The 19,818-nt window shown below is 37.4% G+C and overlaps 1 protein-coding gene across 1 annotated transcript; it reads left to right on the top strand.

Annotated features, from left to right (window-relative positions):
- The first annotated feature begins 3,363 nt into the window (after nt 1-3,363).
- Nucleotides 3,364-4,855, top strand: LOC143440599 (uncharacterized). Its single transcript, XM_076927405.1, is given in 2 exon segments — nt 3,364-4,806; nt 4,808-4,855. Coding segments are annotated over 2 exon segments (1,491 nt in total).
- The last annotated feature ends 14,963 nt before the right edge of the window (nt 4,856-19,818 follow it).

Raw genomic sequence — 19,818 nt, 5'->3', positions numbered from 1 at the left:
GGAGTATTGAGAGAAAGAGATGGAGTAAGGAGAGAAGATGAAGGAGAGGAGAAGCTAGGTGATGAGAGAGAGAAAGAGAGAGAGGGCATGGAGGCACATGTTCACAGGTCTCCACCAGTCAAAGATAGTTTTTATATCTAGGTTGGGTATTGGGTTACGCTTCTGATTGAGCATTACCAAACTTATAAATCCTTTGATTAACATTTAAAAAAATTATATAAAAGCAAAAAGGAAAGGGGGCATGGGACAGGGGTTTTCTAGGGAGGGGAAATGGGGAAAGAGGAAGGCATCTTAAATGTAAATAAAATATTAAATAAAAAATAAAAAAGAATATATTTATGCTAATTTCTGCATGGCATGGACTTGTGTTTTTTAGTATTAGTGGGATAGGAAGGTCTCCTGTGCTACATACATTCCATTTCAGGAGTAATCACGTTTCCAGAAACAATCTCATGAATGTGGATCTGCACATGATTGAAAAATGAAACACTGAGCAATATATCAAAGAGTAGAATTTATGGACGTGTAGAATTAGAATACACTCACTGTCTTGAATCCTAACAGTAATAGTTCAGCCTCCCTATAGGCATAGAATATGGAAGGGATATGTGGCTTTCTCTTACCATAATATTGATGTTTTGGGGAAGAGATGAAGATTGTAATATTCTTTTTTCAGCATTTTATGTCACACAGTGATCGTGGGTATGCTGACCTGTGAAATCTGTTTGTCTTAGGAGAGTCTGCCCAATGCTTAGTGTGGTAAGTTCTCAGTATACAGATAAATATTTTCTATTCCCCTGTCACTTCATTTTTTTAGAAGTAGTGTAAAGAGTACTCACTACACTGTATTGCAGAACATGGAATATATTAATAAGAATTTTCTGGAGAGTAGTGCCTTGGTAGAGCACATAAACCATAAAATTTCAAGCATCAACGAGTGCCCTTTTTTTCTTCTTTTCTTTATCATGAAGAATACTTCATTTACCTTACTTTTTTGTCTCTCCCCACAAGCTATGTATTATATAAGTAAAAACTCTGAAGGATTGGGTCAATGTTTCTTTAAAGTGGTATTTTATTTAACTATATGTGTTCATCTGCATATTTTTATATACACTGAGTGATATGCCCCCAAATCTCTAAGTTGTGCAGTAAGCCCTTGGGACTAAAGTTAGGTATGGTAGTAAGCTGCAATGTGTATAGAAAGAAAAAATAATAGTAAAGGTAAAAATACAAGATTCAAATTTTTAGTTAAGTCAATCTCATGAGCAATAATGTTTTAAAAAATTCCTGAACAATTGGTATAATTCTCTCTCAATTTAAGCACTTGATTTGATAAAAGAAATTGATTTTATTTCATCTGAATGCATTGTCACATATGCTATTTATCTACATATAGATAACTATTCTTTACTGAAAGACCATATGGAGTTTATGAAATTGTTATAATCTGTATTGCATATGTCAACTTTGGGAAAACTTTAAATAATTTTAGTGCTGTCTAATACTGTTTTTTTCTATTCACTTTTCAGTTGTTAATAGTGTCATGAAATAACATCAGAAAGTAATTGATTCTGTGTACCATTTGGAATGCTGAATGGTTTCAGTGATTTTACACTCTGTTTATGTTTACAGAAAAAATTATGATTCTTAATTAGTCTAACAGTTCTGCATTTCATATTCTACCTCTTTGTTGTAGGCAGGGCTCAGCATTGTACTTAGGCCTCAAGATGTCAACTGCACATTTTAGAATAGAATTAAGTGAGACCCAGCTGTAGACAGGGTTGATATATTATCCATAATTGAGCACGGCTGACAGTTATAGGATTTAAAAGCACAGTTTTACTCATTTTAACTTGACCATCTGTGATTCTGTTTGATAGCAACTCATATTTCATAAAGATAAATTCCTGCATCAGGCCTCAAATGTGTATGTTATATTCCCTAAAAGTTTGCTGATCATGATTCTATTATGTCATCACGTTTCAGAGAAATAAAAAATACAACAGAGACTTTGACTATTTTAGATAGCATCTTTTATTCAAATTAAATTTCAATTTACGTTTATGTATATTGGTACATTTGCTGAATTGTATATGTTCTGTGTATTCCTCCAGCCTTTAAAGTTCAGAAGAGAGTGTTGGATTTCAAGGAATTGGGATTAAATATCTTTTGTGCTGTTGAATGTGGGTGTTGGAAAACAACTATGAATCATAGAATCCAAACTGCAGACAGATTTTCAAATTAATTGATAGTCAAAACTCCTTTCTCTGTTGCTAAAGTCTTAGAAAACTTTAAAGTTCATGAAGGGGACAGAACTTATAAATGTCAGAAATATACAATGTCATTTTATCCATTGTCTATATAAGAACACCCCTAGAAAACACTTTTGTCCATAGCATATGGTAAACAGATAGTTTTCCATTATAGGGATTGTTAACATTCAAGGATGTGGCTGTGGATTTCTCACAGGAGGAATGGGAATGTCTTGACTGTGCTCAGAGGGCTTTGTACATGGATGTGATGCTGGAGAATTACAACAATCTGTTTTTTGTGGGTAAGCATATTGTTCTTGTGAAATTCCTGATTCCTTCTTTGAATTTACTTACTGTTTATGTAAACTCTATGAAATTTCTAGAGACTCTCAGAATTAGAGAAATTATGGTTACCAACAAAACTTTTTCATTGTGATTCCTTTCAATTTCTCTCTATTCTTTGGAAGAGAATCGGTGTTGTGTTCTGTATAATCTTTCCATATACTATGTCTACTTTTAATCAAATCATCCAAGTTCAAAAACAATTGAATATTCAGAGCAAGAAAATAAATTGCCACACACATAATTAGAATATTTTAATTTTACTATTGCATTAAAGTCTTTAGTTAGTTATAAATTTAAAATGCAAAATGTTTTATATAGAGAAAGAGCTGTTGGTTGTGAGAATTTTGTTCTTTCTTATTTACTTTATGACTTGTGGTCACTATGTTTAGTCCTGGTACAGCACGGTCTTTCTGTTGGTAGTTCCATGCCAGTGTGGATTATATACTGCGTTTCTAGCTGACCAAAGCTACACAGTGTCACTGTCATAAAATACAAACAACAAAATAGAGAAACATTGTTTATATGATCTTTCATAGAGGTCTTTTCTCAAAGTTCTTCACTGCTCAGTCACTTATTTGCCCAATTTTCTGGAAAGTAGTGTGTAAATAAAATTAGGTTATTATCATCTCCTGTCATTTAATATACATGAGATTTGAGGTTCTACTGAGCATCTACGTAAAGGTTGTAAAACAAGAAGACCTCTCGACCTCTCTTAAGAGCCCTATCCTTGAGAGTGGCTAATTTACCTTAGAAAATTTCAGGATACATGATATATTGTTTTACTCATTTATTAATCACTGTCACCTCTGCAGTTTTTTCAGAGAATCATCACATATTTCACAAATATAAGAATGTCTTGGATGAAGACGCACAGTATATTGTCAACCAAGATGTGAATATCCAAGAGAAGTCTTATAAATGCCACGAGCTTGCCAAAATCATTCATGAATCCACCCAAAATACTCTTTATAAAATTAACTTCAGAGATACAACTGTTGAATCATCAAACCTAAACAGACATATAACTGGAAACACCAGAGAGCCTTGTAAATCTAAAAACTGTACAAACTGTTTAAATTTGTGTTCTAACATTAGTCTGAATCAAGGAATCCACATAAAAAAGAAAGAACACAATGGTACAGAGTTTGATAAGATTTTTGAGTCTAAAGAAAAATGCACGCGGAAACAAACCAATAGTGGAAAGAAATCTTACAAATGTAGTAAATGTGAGAAATGTTTCACCCAGATATGTGATCTTAGAAGTCATCAGAGAAGTCACACAGGAGAGAAACTTTGCAAATGTAGTGAATGTGACAAATGCTTTGTCCTTAAAAGTGATCTTAGAAGTCATCAGCAAACTCATACAGGAGGGAAACCTTACAAATGCAATGAATGTATCAAGTCTTTTACCCAGAAATGCAGTCTAAAAAGACACCAGAGAATTCAAACAGGAGAAAAACCTTACAAATGTAGTGAATGTGACAAATGCTTTACCCATAAATGCATTCTAAATATTCATCAGAAAATTCATACAGGAGAGAAACCTTACAAATGTAGTTCATGTGGCAAATGCTTTACTCTCAAAGGAGAGCTTAGAATTCATCAGAGAATTCATACAGGAGAGAAGCCTTACAAATGTAGTGAATGTGAGAAATCTTTTACCCAGAAAGGCAATCTTATGACTCATCAGAGAATTCATACTGGGGAGAAACCCTACAAATGTGGTGAATGTGATAAATGCTTTATCCAAAAATACAGTCTTGTAACTCATCAGCGAATTCATACAGGAGAAAATCCTTACAAATGTAGTGAATGTGACAAAAGTTTTACCCTCAAAAGTGGTCTTAGAATTCATCAGAGAATTCACACAGGAGAAAAACCTTAAAAATGTAGTGAATGTGACAAGTCTTTTATCAAAAAATTGTACCTTAGAACTCATCAGAGTGTTCATACAGGAGAGAAACCTTATAAATGTAGTGAATGTGACAAATGCTTTACTCACAAATGCAGTCTTAGTAGTCATCAGAGACTTCATACTGGAGAGAATCCTTACAAATGTCATGAATGTGACAAATGCTTTACCAACAAAGGCTATCTTGGAAGTCATCAGAGAATTCATACAGGAGAGAAACCTTACAAATGTAGTGAATGTGACAAATGCTTTACCCACAAAGGTAGTCTTAAAAGACATCAGAGAATTCATACAGGAGGAAAACTTTACAAATGAAGTGAATGAGACAAATCTTTTACCAAGATAGACTGTCTTAGAACTTAACAGAGGAGACCTATAGTAGAGAAATGTAATAAATGTTCAAAGACTTTACTCTTGGCTCATCTCATAGAATACTTCAGAGAATATACAGGAGAGAAATTCACAAATAAAACATGTGAGAAAAGGCCTTTTCCAGAATCTCATGTGTAACAATATATCTGGAGATTTATAGTGGGGACAAAACTTTTCACAGGAAAAAAATGTGGCATGTGCTTTATCCAAGTGGTATTTTTCATGACATTTGAGGCTCCACACTAGAAAATTATTATGAACATGAGAAACTTATGAAAGCCTTCAAGTCTTAGAAGCTATCAAATATTTTTGCTGATAGAAACTGAAAATGTGACAGCAAAGAAAATTACTTGTTCTCTCTTAAATATTTCATAATGGAGACAAAGTGAGAAAGCCAGAAGAATGTGGTACTGTGTAACAGTGCTGGGAGACTAAAATAATTCATTGGAAAAGGAAACTGATTAAGGTAGTTAATACATCTCTCAAAATAGATGTGAGAAGCTTCAACGATTTCCCATGCTAATGGATTGGTAGAAGCAACATAGTAAAAATGGCCATCTTACCAAAAGTAATCCAAAAATTCAATGCAATTCCCATCAAATCCAGTGCAATTTTTGAAGACTTGGAAAGAGAAATTCTCATATTCATATGGAAGTATAAAACACCCAGAACAGCTAACAGAATCCTGAACATTAAAAGAATTGGCATAATCACCATCTGTGATCTCAACCTGTACTGGAGAACAATAGTGATACAAACTGCATGCTATTTGTATACACACAGAAACATTGATCAATGGAATTTAATAAAAAACCCAGAAATAAACACACAGAACTGTGGACACGTTGTTTTTGACAAAGAAGTCAAGGCAATACAATGGGGACAAAGAGAGCATCTTCAACAAATGGTGCTTATCTAAGTGGATTTACGCATGTAAAACATGCAAATAATTACATATTTATCACTGTGCAAGTGGTGCAAGGACCTCAGTACAAAACTGGATAAACTAAATCTAATAGAAGAGAAAATGGGAAATAGCCTTGAACACTGTGGTAGAAGAGACAGTGTCCTGAAGAAAACACCAATTGCTCAGGCTCGAAGATGATAAATGGTACTTCATGAAACTGTAAGGCAAAGTACACTGTAAATAGGACAAATGGGCTGCCTGTGGATAAGGAAAAGGTCTTCCCTAAACCTACATCCAACAGATATCCAAAATATATAAAGAGCTCAAGAAGTAACAGTCCACCAAAAAATAAATAAATAAATAACAATAAAAAATAACCAAGTTAAAAATGGAGCAGAGAACTAAACAGAATTCTTAACCAGAGGAATCTTGAATGGCTGAGAAGTTCATGAAGAAATGCTCAGCATTTTTAGTCACCACCAAACTACCAACCAGAATGGCTATGATCAAAAACTCAAGGGACAGCACATGCTAGCTAGGATGTGGAGAAAGCAGAAAACTCCATTGCTGGTGGGACTGCAATCCTGTATAAGCACTCTGGAAATCTCAGAAAATTGGAAATATTTCTGCTTGAAGCCTGAGTTAAGGTTTCATCTTTTACTATGTATTGTAACACTAAGTGCCAGCCCCAGAGATGAGAGTCCACACATAGATCCATGAGGCACTAAGTAACCTTACCCCCTAAGCTATTTTTGATTGGTGAATAAAGATGCCAACAGGCAATAACTGGGCAGAAGAGACATAGGTAGGGTTTGGGGTTCCTGGGTTTGGGGGCTGGAGGAGAACCACATGTGGGAGAGGAAGGAAAAGGAGGAACAAGAGACATTGTGCCTTCATATTTAGGAAAACATGGTTCTGAGGGCTATCCAGTTAGTGTTAAGAGCAGCACAGATGAAACAGTAATAACTTGGTGTTATCAATAATAGATTCTAATAGTATAAAGTAGACTCTAGTAGCATATCTGCCCAGTTCTTGAGCTGATTAAGGCTTATTGTAAATAATAAAAGTTATATGTCTTTTATCTGGGAACTAAATGGTCAAAGACATGGTAGAAACACTAGATTGGTATTAAATTTTTCAGCAACAGCCAGCTATAAGGGTCATTGGCATATATTCAAAAGACGTTATACCATACCAAAACAGTGTGCTCCACTGTGTTCTTAGCAGCTTTATTCCTAATAGAAACTGACAACCGTCCTGATGTCCCTCGATGAAGGAATGGATACAGAAAACATTTCATTTACATAATGGAATACTATGCAGCTTTAAAAAACAAGGATATCATGAGTTTTCCAGGCAAATGGATGGAACTAGAAGTTATCCTGAGTGAGGTAACTGAGACCCAAAAGGGCATGCATGGTATATACTCAGTGTTAAGTATGTATAAGTCATAAATACAGCATACCCATAATGTGCTCCAGAGATACAAAGAAGTTCAATAAGAAAATGCCCAAGCCAGGAAATTTGAATCTCACTTAGAAAAGAGAATAAAGTAGTCACAAAAGGCAGGGATATGGAAGGAACTGGGTTCCAGAGGGGAATTGGAAGGTGGGGGGCTAAGAATCAGGTTCGGGGACAGACAAGACAGAGGGCCTAGAGAATGAATGGAGGGTGGGGGAATCTCTAGGAAGTCACAGAGACCTGGGATGGGGATGCATGTCCTTAGCAAAAATGCCTAACAGTGGGGACATGGAACTTGAAGAAGCCTACTATACCCATGCAGTAACCCCCAGTGAAAGGATAAGGACTCCAATCTACACACAAAACTTTTGACCCAAAATTTGTGATGTTTAAGAGAAATTCAGGGACAAGGATGGAGCTGAAGATAAAGTAATGGCTGATCAATAACTAGGCCAGCTTGAGACCCATTTCAAAGGCAAACACCAACACTACTACTATTAATGATACTCTGTTATGCTTGCAGACAGGAGCCTATCATAACTGTCCTCTGAGAGGCTCTACCCAGCATCTAACAGAAATAGATGCAGACACCCACAGCCAAACAATGGAAGGAAGTGGGGGACGCTTAAAAGTTGAGGGAAAGACTAAAAGCCCTAAATGGGATAGGAACCCACCAAGAAAACCAACAGAGTCAACTAACCTGAACCCCTGGGAGTTTGCAGAGATGGAGCCACCAATAAAAGAGCATACATGGTCTGGATGCATGCATTCCCTGACACATACGTAGGAAACATGCAGCTCAGTTTGTGTGTGGGTTCCCCAACAACTGGAGTGAGGCCTGTCCCTAAAGCTGTAGCATGACTGGAAGCCATTCTCTAACATGGCTGCCTTGTCTGGCTTCAGTAGGAGAAAATGTCCAAATTCTGTAGTGACTTGATGCACCAGGATGTACTGATACCCAGGAGGCACCCACCCTCTCAGAAGGGGAGGGGGATGGGAGGAGGGACTCTATGAGGGGTTGACTGTGAAGGGGGGACAATGTTTGGGATGTAAGTAAATAATATAAAAGCAAATGGAGCTCAAGGACTCTTATGGAAGAGTTGAGGGAAGAATTCAGAGACCCAAAGATTTCCATAGGAAGACCAGGAGCATCAACTAACCCTCGTGTCTCCCAGAGACTGAACCACCAAAGAAAGAGCAAGCACCAACTGGACCTAAGCCACCTGCAAATATGTAGCAGAAGCCGAACTTAATCTTCATTCAGGTACCCCAACAACTAAAGTGGGAGCTGTCCCTGATTCTGTTGCCTGCTTGCCTGTGGATTCTGTCTCCTAATTGAGCTGCCTTGTCTGGCCTCAGTAGTAGAGGATGTGCCTAGTAAAACAGTGCCTTAATGTGCAGGGGTGTGTGAAGGGGTAGTGTGTGGGTGAGGAGGGAGCAATGGAAGGAGGATCTTTGAGAGGAGACACTGGGAGTAGGGGGCACAATATTTGGATTTAAATCGAGTGTTTTAAAAGTGTTTAAAAAAGAATCTTTACAGAAAAAAAATATTTTGTAGGATATTTGTATTAAGTTAAAAAAAATATCGTGGCTATTTTTAAGCTCTGCAACTTATTTTCATCTCTGCTTTCCTATGCCCCTTTTCTGCCACTTGGATTTTTAAGAGAGAATGATGCAACTGGGGCTTCCCAGAGAACTTGAACTATTACCCACTTATTGTCCTCTGGCCAATACTTGGTTATGCAGATTTTCTGCTCATTATTCCACCTCATATTTCCTGTATGTTTTGGGGAAGGTTTTGTCTAAGTGACCAGGCTGTCATGTATTCATAATTCAAATTGCAATGTAAATTATATTATAGTTTACCATACTTAACCCCACATCCTGTAGCTTTGACATTTTTTTTCCCAACTCTCCAGTGATCTCCTATGATTTGGATCTAGCTTGGTACTCAGCAGTCTCTGAAAAAACTGATTCTTGTTGCAAAGTTCCCTTCAGCCAGGAAAAAGGCAGACTCATGTTGAGGCATATGCAGAAACATTAGGTGAAGTTTTAATATTTGAACATGTAGCAATATCCTAAGACAGGATGTCTTCCTAGGGCTGTGCCTTTTTTTTGCCATTGGCTTTTGGCCAGCTTTGCAGTACCATCTGTGTCCTTTCTTTATGGAGCTACCTTACATTAATCTAGAAAGTGTTATATTACCCACAAAATACTCTTAGCACCATTACACTGGAGGACATACCTTGTCTGGCAGGTTGGTATTATAGTACACAGTGTATGCTGAGGACAGATATCAAAGATTCTTCTTAACTAGTAGTATGCATAGCACTTTCAGCTGGTTGAATGCTGTATCTGGAATTCAAAGATATTTTTACATACTGTGTAATCTGCTTCTCAGCATCTTCGGTTGGCATATTCAAAACCAAGTGATGTGTGTACATTTTATATGGATTATTAGATCTGAGATTTCTTGGGGAACATTTAAAAGATTTGGAGAACTCAATTTGTTTCATAGTTTGAGAGAACTTGCCTTTTTAATTTCTTTGATACATTATATTCTCTCTGTTCTTGCTATGGGTAAGCACTTATCCACTGTGAAGAGTTAGTGTGGAAGGAGTGAGCACCCTTTTCTCTACCTTGATTACTGCTCAATGACGGCAGCTGACCCTTTGTGGGCAATGTTACGTTGAGATTTTGGGGATTTGTCTTCAATAATGTTGAGATATATTCCTTCTGTCCTCACATTCTTCAGAGTATTTATACTGAGCAATTGTCATATTTGCTACATACCATTTATTAATCTATTAACATGACTGCCTTTTATGTGTTTACATATTTTGTGACTGAATTAATGTATTTTTATTTATCTTATGAGTCCCAAGAAGATAATTTGCTAGAGGATTTGCATTATCTCATTTGCAAGAATGAGTCTCACACTATCAGGGCAATTACAAAGATCTTAATTGAAATTCATTCATAGTATTGATGCATAATATTAAACTGACTATATTGTTTTTACTCCAGTTTCTTATCAATGGATTCTACTGCCATACTTGTAATTGGTTTTGAAATGCTGATGTAATCATTGAAGGTTTTTGAACTTTTTTTCTCAAAATTTTAGATATTTAGAATTACTTTGTTCAAAATGAACTGATTAGAACCTATAGAAAACAAAACTTCACTAATTGTGTTCTGATATTTTAATGAGAAGATACTAATTGTCTGTCACTGTTAACATACAATGTATATATTCTCTGATTCTATTCCTGTTGCTGGTCATAAGCATGTTGATCAGTGAGTATTCATTATTTAAAGAGTGCATTATAATTAGACATTCACAGAAAATCACATGTGGGATATAGTTAAATATTACTTGAATTTTTGCTTGTTTATTTATAGAAAAAGCTGCACACTGGTATGCAAAACAATACTACCTATTAGCTTAAAAACAAAATATAATTTTAAAAAGTTAAAACCAAAAACTGTACAAATGTGATATAAGATTGCTTCTACTACATTCTCTTTGTATAAAAGTGGTTCTGGAATATTGTACTGTAAATAATCTCATGATTATCCCATTGTACACATTTCTGACTTTGTATGTAATAATTAATACCATAAGAAAATATAATGCATGTATATAATGAGTCCCTGTATCCATTCATAACTCTTTTGTGTTCATGTTAATGCTAAATAAAATCCATGACCTTCATTTAAGCATATTTGAAGGAGAAAGAGATTCATTAGAATGCACCTGGATTTCTAACAGTACTCACTAGAATGAGAAAACAAAATAAGAGGATTCTACATGTGCTTTGACCATTTCCATGTAGTGCCAGAATAAAGAACATACTTAGGAAGCATTTTCAGTTAATATACCTGAAGTCCCACTACTTCTAACCACAGATCAATAAAAACATAGAGATGAAGATGGAACTGAATGATTGGGATGACAACATTTTACATCATATAGTTTCTGAATTTAACATGGAACAAAAATGAAAGAAGACTTATTCCTTCCAAGACATATGAATAAAGACAAAATATGCAATGTTCTTTTTCCTCTATGTATTTCATTTTAATTTGTAAGGAAATGGACTCATTAACACAAAGCTCATATACTTGCCAAGTAGATTTTCCAGGAGCCCTGAGAGAAAAAAGCAAAGGAAACTACAAGAAAACTATGTTCACCACACAAACTTGACTGTTGGAATTTCATAGTATCCAAACAATTTATACAACATTAAGCAGTCTCCTTTAGCCCTATTCCTGAGAGTAGTACAGACCCACAGGAATGAAAACCAAGAGGTCAACTTTAAAAAAAAAAAGTATTTGAGCTAGCTGTGTTTCTATACTGCTTTAATCCCAGCCCTCATGATCTAGAAGAATACATGGAGTCAATGGGACAGTTATTGCAGCAAGGAGACACAAATACTGGCAAACCATTCTTTACCACTCCAAATAAGAAAGTGAATGTTCAACATAATTTAGTGGCTCTGGTATCTTGTTAATCACAGATGAATTTAAACATTGCCTAACCATATAAATGGACTGGTAGCATCTTTGCTTGCCTCTGAAACTTCACACACACCTAAGAAGTTGGGAGAATTCATGCAATAGAGAAACTTTACAACTATAGTGAGGTTGGCAAATCGTTTATCTTGATCTCAGGTCTTAGAACCACTCCCCCCCCCCAAAAAAAAATTACATAGTGGGAGAAAAACTTTTCATGGAAATTGATGTGGCATAAAATTTCCCCAGACTTTTATCTTTACAGACCACCTAAGTCTCTACAATAAAATCCTTATGATCACGAGAAACTTGTAAACCCTGTGATACATATTTTAATGTCAAAAAACGTTAAGAATATATATTGTGGGGAGAAAATCTGAAAGTGTGAAAATGTTGGAAAATCTTTCATTATTTTACTTTTTAAACTTTAAAACATTCCTAATAAAGACAAAATGGGGAAGACAAAATAGGACTTATGAGAAGCCTAAAGCATGTGTTGTGCAGAAACTAAAATATTCTGTCCTATAAGGAAGATGATTTAGGCAGAAAATGAAACACCTACTACTGGCTTCAGAAAGCCCCTGAGACTGACCAGATTCACTAGGCCCTGCACAGACTCCTGGTGCCAAGATTAGATGCTCCCTGGGTCAAAGCTCCTCTTCAGGAAAATGCTTCACTGATCAAGGTCCTGCTCCTCCATGTCCTTCAGATTACTATAGTGGTTCATGAGAGTACTGGAGCCAGGGCAAGCTCTGTTATTGTGTGCCTGCAAAGACAATTCCATTCTGACAGCTTACTCTTGATTGCTTTCTTCATTGTTTCAATGAAGAAACCTTAGCCATTGCCACTCAAGCAGAATCCTATCTTTAAACCTCTCCAGTTTTAGGGGTTAAACCTTCAGTTTTGATTGGCTATGGGAAAGATTCTGGGACTACAGGAGCTTACAGGTATAGTCATTGGTGTTTTCTGACAAATCCACATACTTCCTTAATAACATCACTTGTGACATGAATAATTAATACCTAAGGACAATTTATATCTATAAAAATGGAAAGCAGCTTTCATTTGAATAAGAAGATGTAATGACCTTGTAGGATTAGGTTTTTTGAAAGCTACTTTACGTAGGGTTCTAGAATGCTTCAACTTCTCTTCTAGCCCGTGGGCCAGAGGTAGGAGAAAAATAAGGTCTATAGGAAAAGGGGCTTGTGTGCCTGTTTAGAAATAGTTATTTGGGGAAGGTTCTACTAGTCATTGTAAGGACACAAGCAGTCCAGTCCAAGAGCAATCACAAATGATGAATCAGTAGCAACGGCTTGATCCAGGAGAAATCACAAATCAACAACGCAAGTCAGCAGGAGCAGCAAGAATCGCCAGAATACCACAAGAAGTTTTGAAGCATTTCTAAGACACAAAGAGCAGCAAAGCACTGCAAAGCCCACAAGGACTGCAATGTATTGCACAGCCAATGAAGACCAGTGAAGGACTGCCTAGCCGGTAAAGACCAGTGAGGAATTGATCAGCAAAACATTGCAAGGCATAGCAATGTTTGTCTGTGGTATTCTACTTATACTCTTTCCAAACATTACATGACAGCCATCGGATGTCTCAAACATCTGTTCCATCAAAACATCCTCTTATTTCAACAAAACATCTCCTCACAAGTCATCATGTGACACAACTGAGTCTCTAAAGAAACCAGAAATGTCCACATCATGTATTTTACTGTATAATGTATGCTTAGCTAAAAAAGGGGGGGAGGGGATATCCTGAATATTTGCAAGAAAACACTTTAGGAGTCAGGTGTAGATTTGGCTGCCCTTACATTTCCACACTTGATAGAATGTGAATGCAGGTTTCAGTGTACAGGATCACAGAGGGCTACATATTAAGACTTCGTTGTGTAATAACTGCTTTATCGCTATGAAGAGAAAACGGACCAAGGATAATCTTATAAAAGGAAACATTTAAGTGATAGCAGCTTACAGATTCAGAGGGCAGGGCTGGGATCAGCATGGTAGGATGCATGGTGATAGGCAGGCTGGCAGGCATGGGTGTCAAAGCTTAAATAGCTCCATTTACTGGGGATGAAGCAGTTAAGCATCACAGCTTATGGAGGTCTTTATCATTTAAACTGTCACATTGCACCCACAGACCCACATAGGCCTATAGCCATGTCTTAAAGAAAAATGTATTCAGTGGAATCTCAAAATTCCCCATGATCTTTTATAGTCTCAATACAGTCTTAAATTCCAAAGTGCTATCAATCACTGAGACATCTCTTCAGTGTTCCTCCCCATTCCATTTCTACTGTCACAAGAACTCCTCAATAACCCCACCTCACTTCCTCCAAAATACATGGCCCTTTTGACACAGTCTCCTTTCAACCTTCAGAATTTTTTTTTCTTCCTGTATCACAAGAGTGCAGATCTCACTTTCAGGGAGACTTCCACATAAGAAAAAGTTTCTTTAGAAAGCACTTGCATTTCTAACACAGTACTGTGCATAGCAGATAAAGATAAAACTAAGGAGATGATTCTACCAATTATTCTGTATGTTATATGTTATATAACTATGTTATATATATAATATATATATATAACTATGTTATATGTTATATAACATATAGCTATGTTATATAACTATGTTATAGAGCGAGACTCTCTTACAGAGAATTTTCAGTTAGTATAACCTTAGTTTCACCACTTTTAATCATGGCTCAGTCAAAACTAAAGAGAACAAAAATGGAACTGAGTCATTGGGATGAAAATATTTTATACTCCCGAGTTTTTTAATTTAAAATGCAACAAAATGAAAGAAGCCTTAAACTTTCCAAAAGAATCAATATGAAGAACAGACAAAGTATTATGCAGTACTAATTTCTTTTCTGAGGATTTCATTTTCCTTTCTGAGAGGTAAGACTCATTCACAGAAAGCTCACAAGTTTGTAGAGTAGTATACCCAGAATCCCCAGGAGGAACAAAGCACAATAGAAGAAAGATGTGTTCACACAGAAACAAGACTGCCTCAATTATGCAATACTCATCTCTTTACAAAGCACACTGAATAGAGTCTACGAGTTCTACAAAAGTGATAAGCCACAAAGCTGTCATCAAATCCTGAAATTTAAATGTGGTCTATGAGCTAGCAGGTAGAATTGCTGGCTTAACTGCTGCATTCTTGAGGCTGAGGCAGACAAATCCACTGTAAGATCAGGTTCAGTCTATATGAGGATTTCTGAGCCAGACAAAGCAACAGAGTGATACAGTTATCCAACAAAAGAAACACAAAACTAAACAATAATATCAAGCCATGCTTTTCATGAACTAAGATGACAAAAGACAGAGTCAATGATTCTCAATATAGTTAAATAATTATAATTATTTAACAGTTTCTAATTTATTTCTAATACACAGATCAATTTCTAACTGCAAAAATTTATCACGATATCCTTTCACAGCATGCAAATATTCTGTGCTTTCCCAGACTCTATGGTGTAACATTAAGAAGTCAGCATATAAGTCTAAATATGCTAATACAAATCTTTAGTCCCGTTACTTGGGAGTCAAAGGCAGGTGTACGGCCTGCTCTATATACTGTGTTCCAGAACAGCTAGAGCTACACAGTGAGACCCTGTATTAAAAATAAACAAAATAAATACATACCACCAAAAGAATGCAACATATGATGACACCTTTCTGAATGCTGTGTTTACATCATCCAGAGCATTTGTATGATAGAAAATTAATGAAATGTGTAAAGTTGCTTACTTAGTAAATCTTATTGTTATATATCTCAGGGATTGCTTAGTCTGAAAGGCAAAGGGCACTCTCTTCAATTTTTAAGTGACAGAATATAGCTGTAAATGCTCATAAATACTTACTGGTTCAAGGTAACTTGATATAGCAGATGAGAAATTAAACCAGGCTTGGGGTGGTGAGGCAATAGCAAGACTGAGGATATGACAATTTTATTGAGACCAATCAGACTTTTTATACCCTTATCAGAAATGTAAAATAGTGGTGATATCCAGGATCAATACAGTTACAGGTGATAGGATACAGTGATATTTACAAATTCTAGAAGGCACAAAAGATAATGTCTACACCAATTGTCTTGCCAAGGCTCCATGCTTTTGTTACTTCTAAGGAACATAGAGAGGAATGCAAAATGGTCTAAAGGCCTCCCTGTCTGAAGAAGTGCCTCAGTTTCTCAGGAACATAAAGGCAGACAATGTCCAGGAGCCAAGGACTCTAACATGAAAAACAATGAAACATGTTTCTCTAGACAGGTAGAACAGGCCAACTCCATGGTTCCCTGCATAGGGGAGTTAGAATGCACGCATGAACTTAAATTGTAGATCTTTGTAATTGCCCAATAGCATGAGACCCATCTTTGCAAATACATAATATCAATCTAGTGCCACATGATTTTTCTTCATACCCATAAAATGAATGAAAAAAAAATCCTCATTATTTCCAGTTCAGATATTCTAAAATTCATGTGATCTAAGTGTATTTACCTAATAGGTAACTGTGGTCACTCATTCTTCCAATGGCCCATTTCTGTATAGTAGGCACACTGGTTTTCTGAAGCCTTGGGCAGGGTTGTGAGTAGTCAAATTGTTTGGTCTTGTCTTATCTTATTATTTCGGGGTCTTAAGGACCTATACGTCTTGTATAACCTCCTGGAGATTACTGAGTTGCAATAAGAATTTCTGCCAGTTTCTTAGTTTGTTTATCTTCTTGGCTTTTACTATTATTAAAAATCTTCTGAGAAATTTCAATTAATTTAGACAAATTCTTACCTTTAAAGCCTTCACTTTTCTGAATCTTCTTCTGAATATTAGGGACTGACTGACACACAAAGGCCCCATTAATAGCTTGCTGGTTCTTGGATAATTCAAAGTCATTGGGGTTTAGGTGCAGCTCATATTGAGGAACTATTCCAGTTGATAAAATGTTTAAAATCTCCTGGGAATGCTACATTGTTGTAGGCAACATTAATACAGAATCATCAAGTTAGAGGCATGGCAGAATCTAGCTAGAGAGAAGAGAATGTTGAGGAAGATACAGGGACAAGGACCCTTTAAAAGCTTGTCCTTGTGATTATATCCTCACTTGATCTGCCTTCTTCACGCTTTTTGTACTAGCTTCAAACAACTACATTTCATTATGAGCTAATATGTGGACAATTCACTGACTGCCAAAAATCTTCAAATTGTATCCTGTGCAAGAGCATCTTAGATATAGAGCAGTGTGCTAAGCAGATTTTAGAAAATTTTAAAATTAGATTTACTCATTTTATTTCATTTGTGAATGTTATGCCTGCATGTATTCATGTGGATCTTCTTTAATTACCTGCTATAGAGACATAAATTAAAGAACAGTGAGACAGACTTCATGGAGCACCAAGGACATTTTCTTAGAGTGCCAGATTGAGTGCCAGGTCAGGAAAGACAGTCACATAGAAATGAAGTGACAAAGACACGTTGAAAAGGTTGGAAGCACTCTGCCCGGTCTGCTGTTGTGTGGACCCCGGATTCCGCCCAAGACATCCTGGAGGCTCCACGGATCCCACAGCCAGCATAGGTAGGAAGACACACACACTGCCCTAAGCCCATAGCTGGGTGCTAAGAGCTCTCAGATTCCAGCAGATACCCAACCCCCCTCCCCCTGCCACGGTGGACTAGCACTCCCCTTCTGCCCTTCTCTCCGATCTGAGGCCTGGACCAGACCTCTGCCCGGTCTGCTCTTGTGTGGACCCTGGATTCCGCCCGAGACATTCTGGAAGGTCCACTCAACCCAGAGCCATTTTGAAAAAGCAGTCAATCTTAAGTAGTATGTAGAAAGATATTAGTAGGGTTATTAAGAAATTAATGAAATAGACACAAAGACAATGTAATCATTCAACACAACACACTTGTCTCTGCAGAGACTAAAGTACAGCCAAAGCATTGTTTACCTACTTTACCTAAAAGAGTGACTTTCTATGTATTAGAAGTAGAGCTAAAAAGGGGACACTGCAATGTATGACAATGACATCGACCTTACATTATGCAGTACTGTGGAGGGAAAATCATATATGAATAAGAATTGAGAAAAAAAAGATGAGTTCCTAAAAAAAGTGGATAAATCACCCTCCTACATCATAAAACTATGTGCATAATGCAAGTGCACAGACTGAAGCAGAAAGTGCTTCCTCTCCTGTGTCTGAGGACTGGACAGATTAGCATGGAACTCTCCTTTCCTTAGAAAAACCTTATTCTAATGACAAAAAGAGAATATTGCATAAAACACAAAGAAGTGGAACATTAGAAGGTCATCATACAAAGCTAGCTTTAGAAACTAGAAACTATAGGTACCTGGCTGTCTATCATCTTGTCTCTCTCTGTTTCTGGTTTGGGTTTAATTTGGAGGCTGAGAGGGGCAAAGTAGACATGTATTTTGTTACCCTGCCAGGAGTTACAGAGGATGCTCCCAAATCCACCATCAGGGAGATCTTGCTAGTTTTCAACTAATTTCTAAATCTGCTGTGGATCTGTGGGCCTTCCATAAACAGGAAGAGAGACCATCTCAAACAGAATTCTGCAGTCTTGAACCATTTTGAGGACGTCCACAAAATTGTGGGTGGAAGTCTCAAGTTTTGGTTGTTCATCCCAGCAAACTAACCATCTTTTTAATGAGTGAATGGCCCACTTCTAAAGTAGGATGGTCTGAGGAGGGGACATTTCATCTCCCCACAATCAATAAGATGAAGGCTTTTGTCTATGAGGTCAAAGACCATCCGGACCACGTACCATATATCACCACATGGCAATACCAGGTCAAGAAGTACCCTGTTTGGTTTAAACCCATTTTGTCATCAGCTGTACTGCTCCTAACTCTCCTTCCTTAGCAAGAGGGTCAGCTTTATGACACCCTGTAGGAGGAACTAAGGTGGAAGGAGTAAGGAGAGAAGGAGGAGTAAGGAGAGGTAAAGGAAGAGGAGGAGCTAGGGAGACAGAGATGTAAGAGCGATGGAGAGCCATGCAGGTATGGAGAGCAGTTGTGGGTAACAACTTTTATTTAGGTTATCTAATTGGGAAACAACTTTCTTTGTATGGGCATATTGTTAGTGATCATTACAAAATGATCACTCTAAGCATTAGAGTTGTTGGGGGCCGACTTTTAGCAGAAAGCGGCTATCAGCTTTGAAGCCATCTTGAGCCATATACCCTGACATGTGACTTGGATTACAATAGCCTACAACAGCTGAACACACTCCGATAATCTTGGTTTAGATACCTTTTGAGATTAAAGGTGTGTGAGATTAAAGGTGTGTGACTTAATAGTGTGCTTAGAAGTATAGAGATCAGAGTTAGAGACAAGACCTAAGGGCATGATTAAAGGTGTAACTTAGAGGCGTGGCTTAGAATCAGACTATAGAAGACAGAACCAGCCATCAGACCAGAGAGAGAGATTCATACACATCAGACATTAGGTAGAATCTGCCCTCACTCTCGCTCTTGCTGAACCCCCGACCTGAAGACCGGAGCGGCAGCTTGGGCCGGGATACAGTGGCCGCCCAAACGTGGGTCGGCCCGGGCCTCAATATTTTGCTCAGGCCGAGACATTTATTTTGGCCGCCACAACTTGGGGCTAGTGCGGTCCCCAACATTATTTTGGCGCCCAACGTGGGGCTAGTGTGGACCCCAACATAGAGTCTCATTTGTATGGACCCCGTGTGGTTGGCAGGATGGTCTGGGCAATGCCTAGCCTTGCGGAGACAGCGTGGAAGATTGGCAGAGCATCTCCCATGCTGGCATCTCATGGGTGGTAGGGCTGGTGTTTCTGGCTGGCCGTTTTTAGGGGCAGCGTGCACATGGCCTCTAGCCACAGAACATGGCGGCTGAACTAGGCAGGCAGCTTAGACAGTCGGCCTGACCAGTGGGCATTTTAAATAATTAATTCAAAAACACCCAAAAACATGTTCCTTCTTCCCTCTGCCCCTAAAAAGGATTTAAGTTCTCTTACTCATATTTCTGCTCCTTCTCCTGCTCCCCATGTTCAACCAGT

The sequence above is a fragment of the Arvicanthis niloticus genome, chromosome 30 (genome assembly GCF_011762505.2).
Source record: "Arvicanthis niloticus isolate mArvNil1 chromosome 30, mArvNil1.pat.X, whole genome shotgun sequence".
NCBI classification, from domain to species: Eukaryota; Metazoa; Chordata; class Mammalia; order Rodentia; family Muridae; genus Arvicanthis; species Arvicanthis niloticus.
The sequence above is the reverse complement of the archived record's forward strand: the minus strand, read 5'-3'. Positions and strand labels throughout refer to the sequence as shown.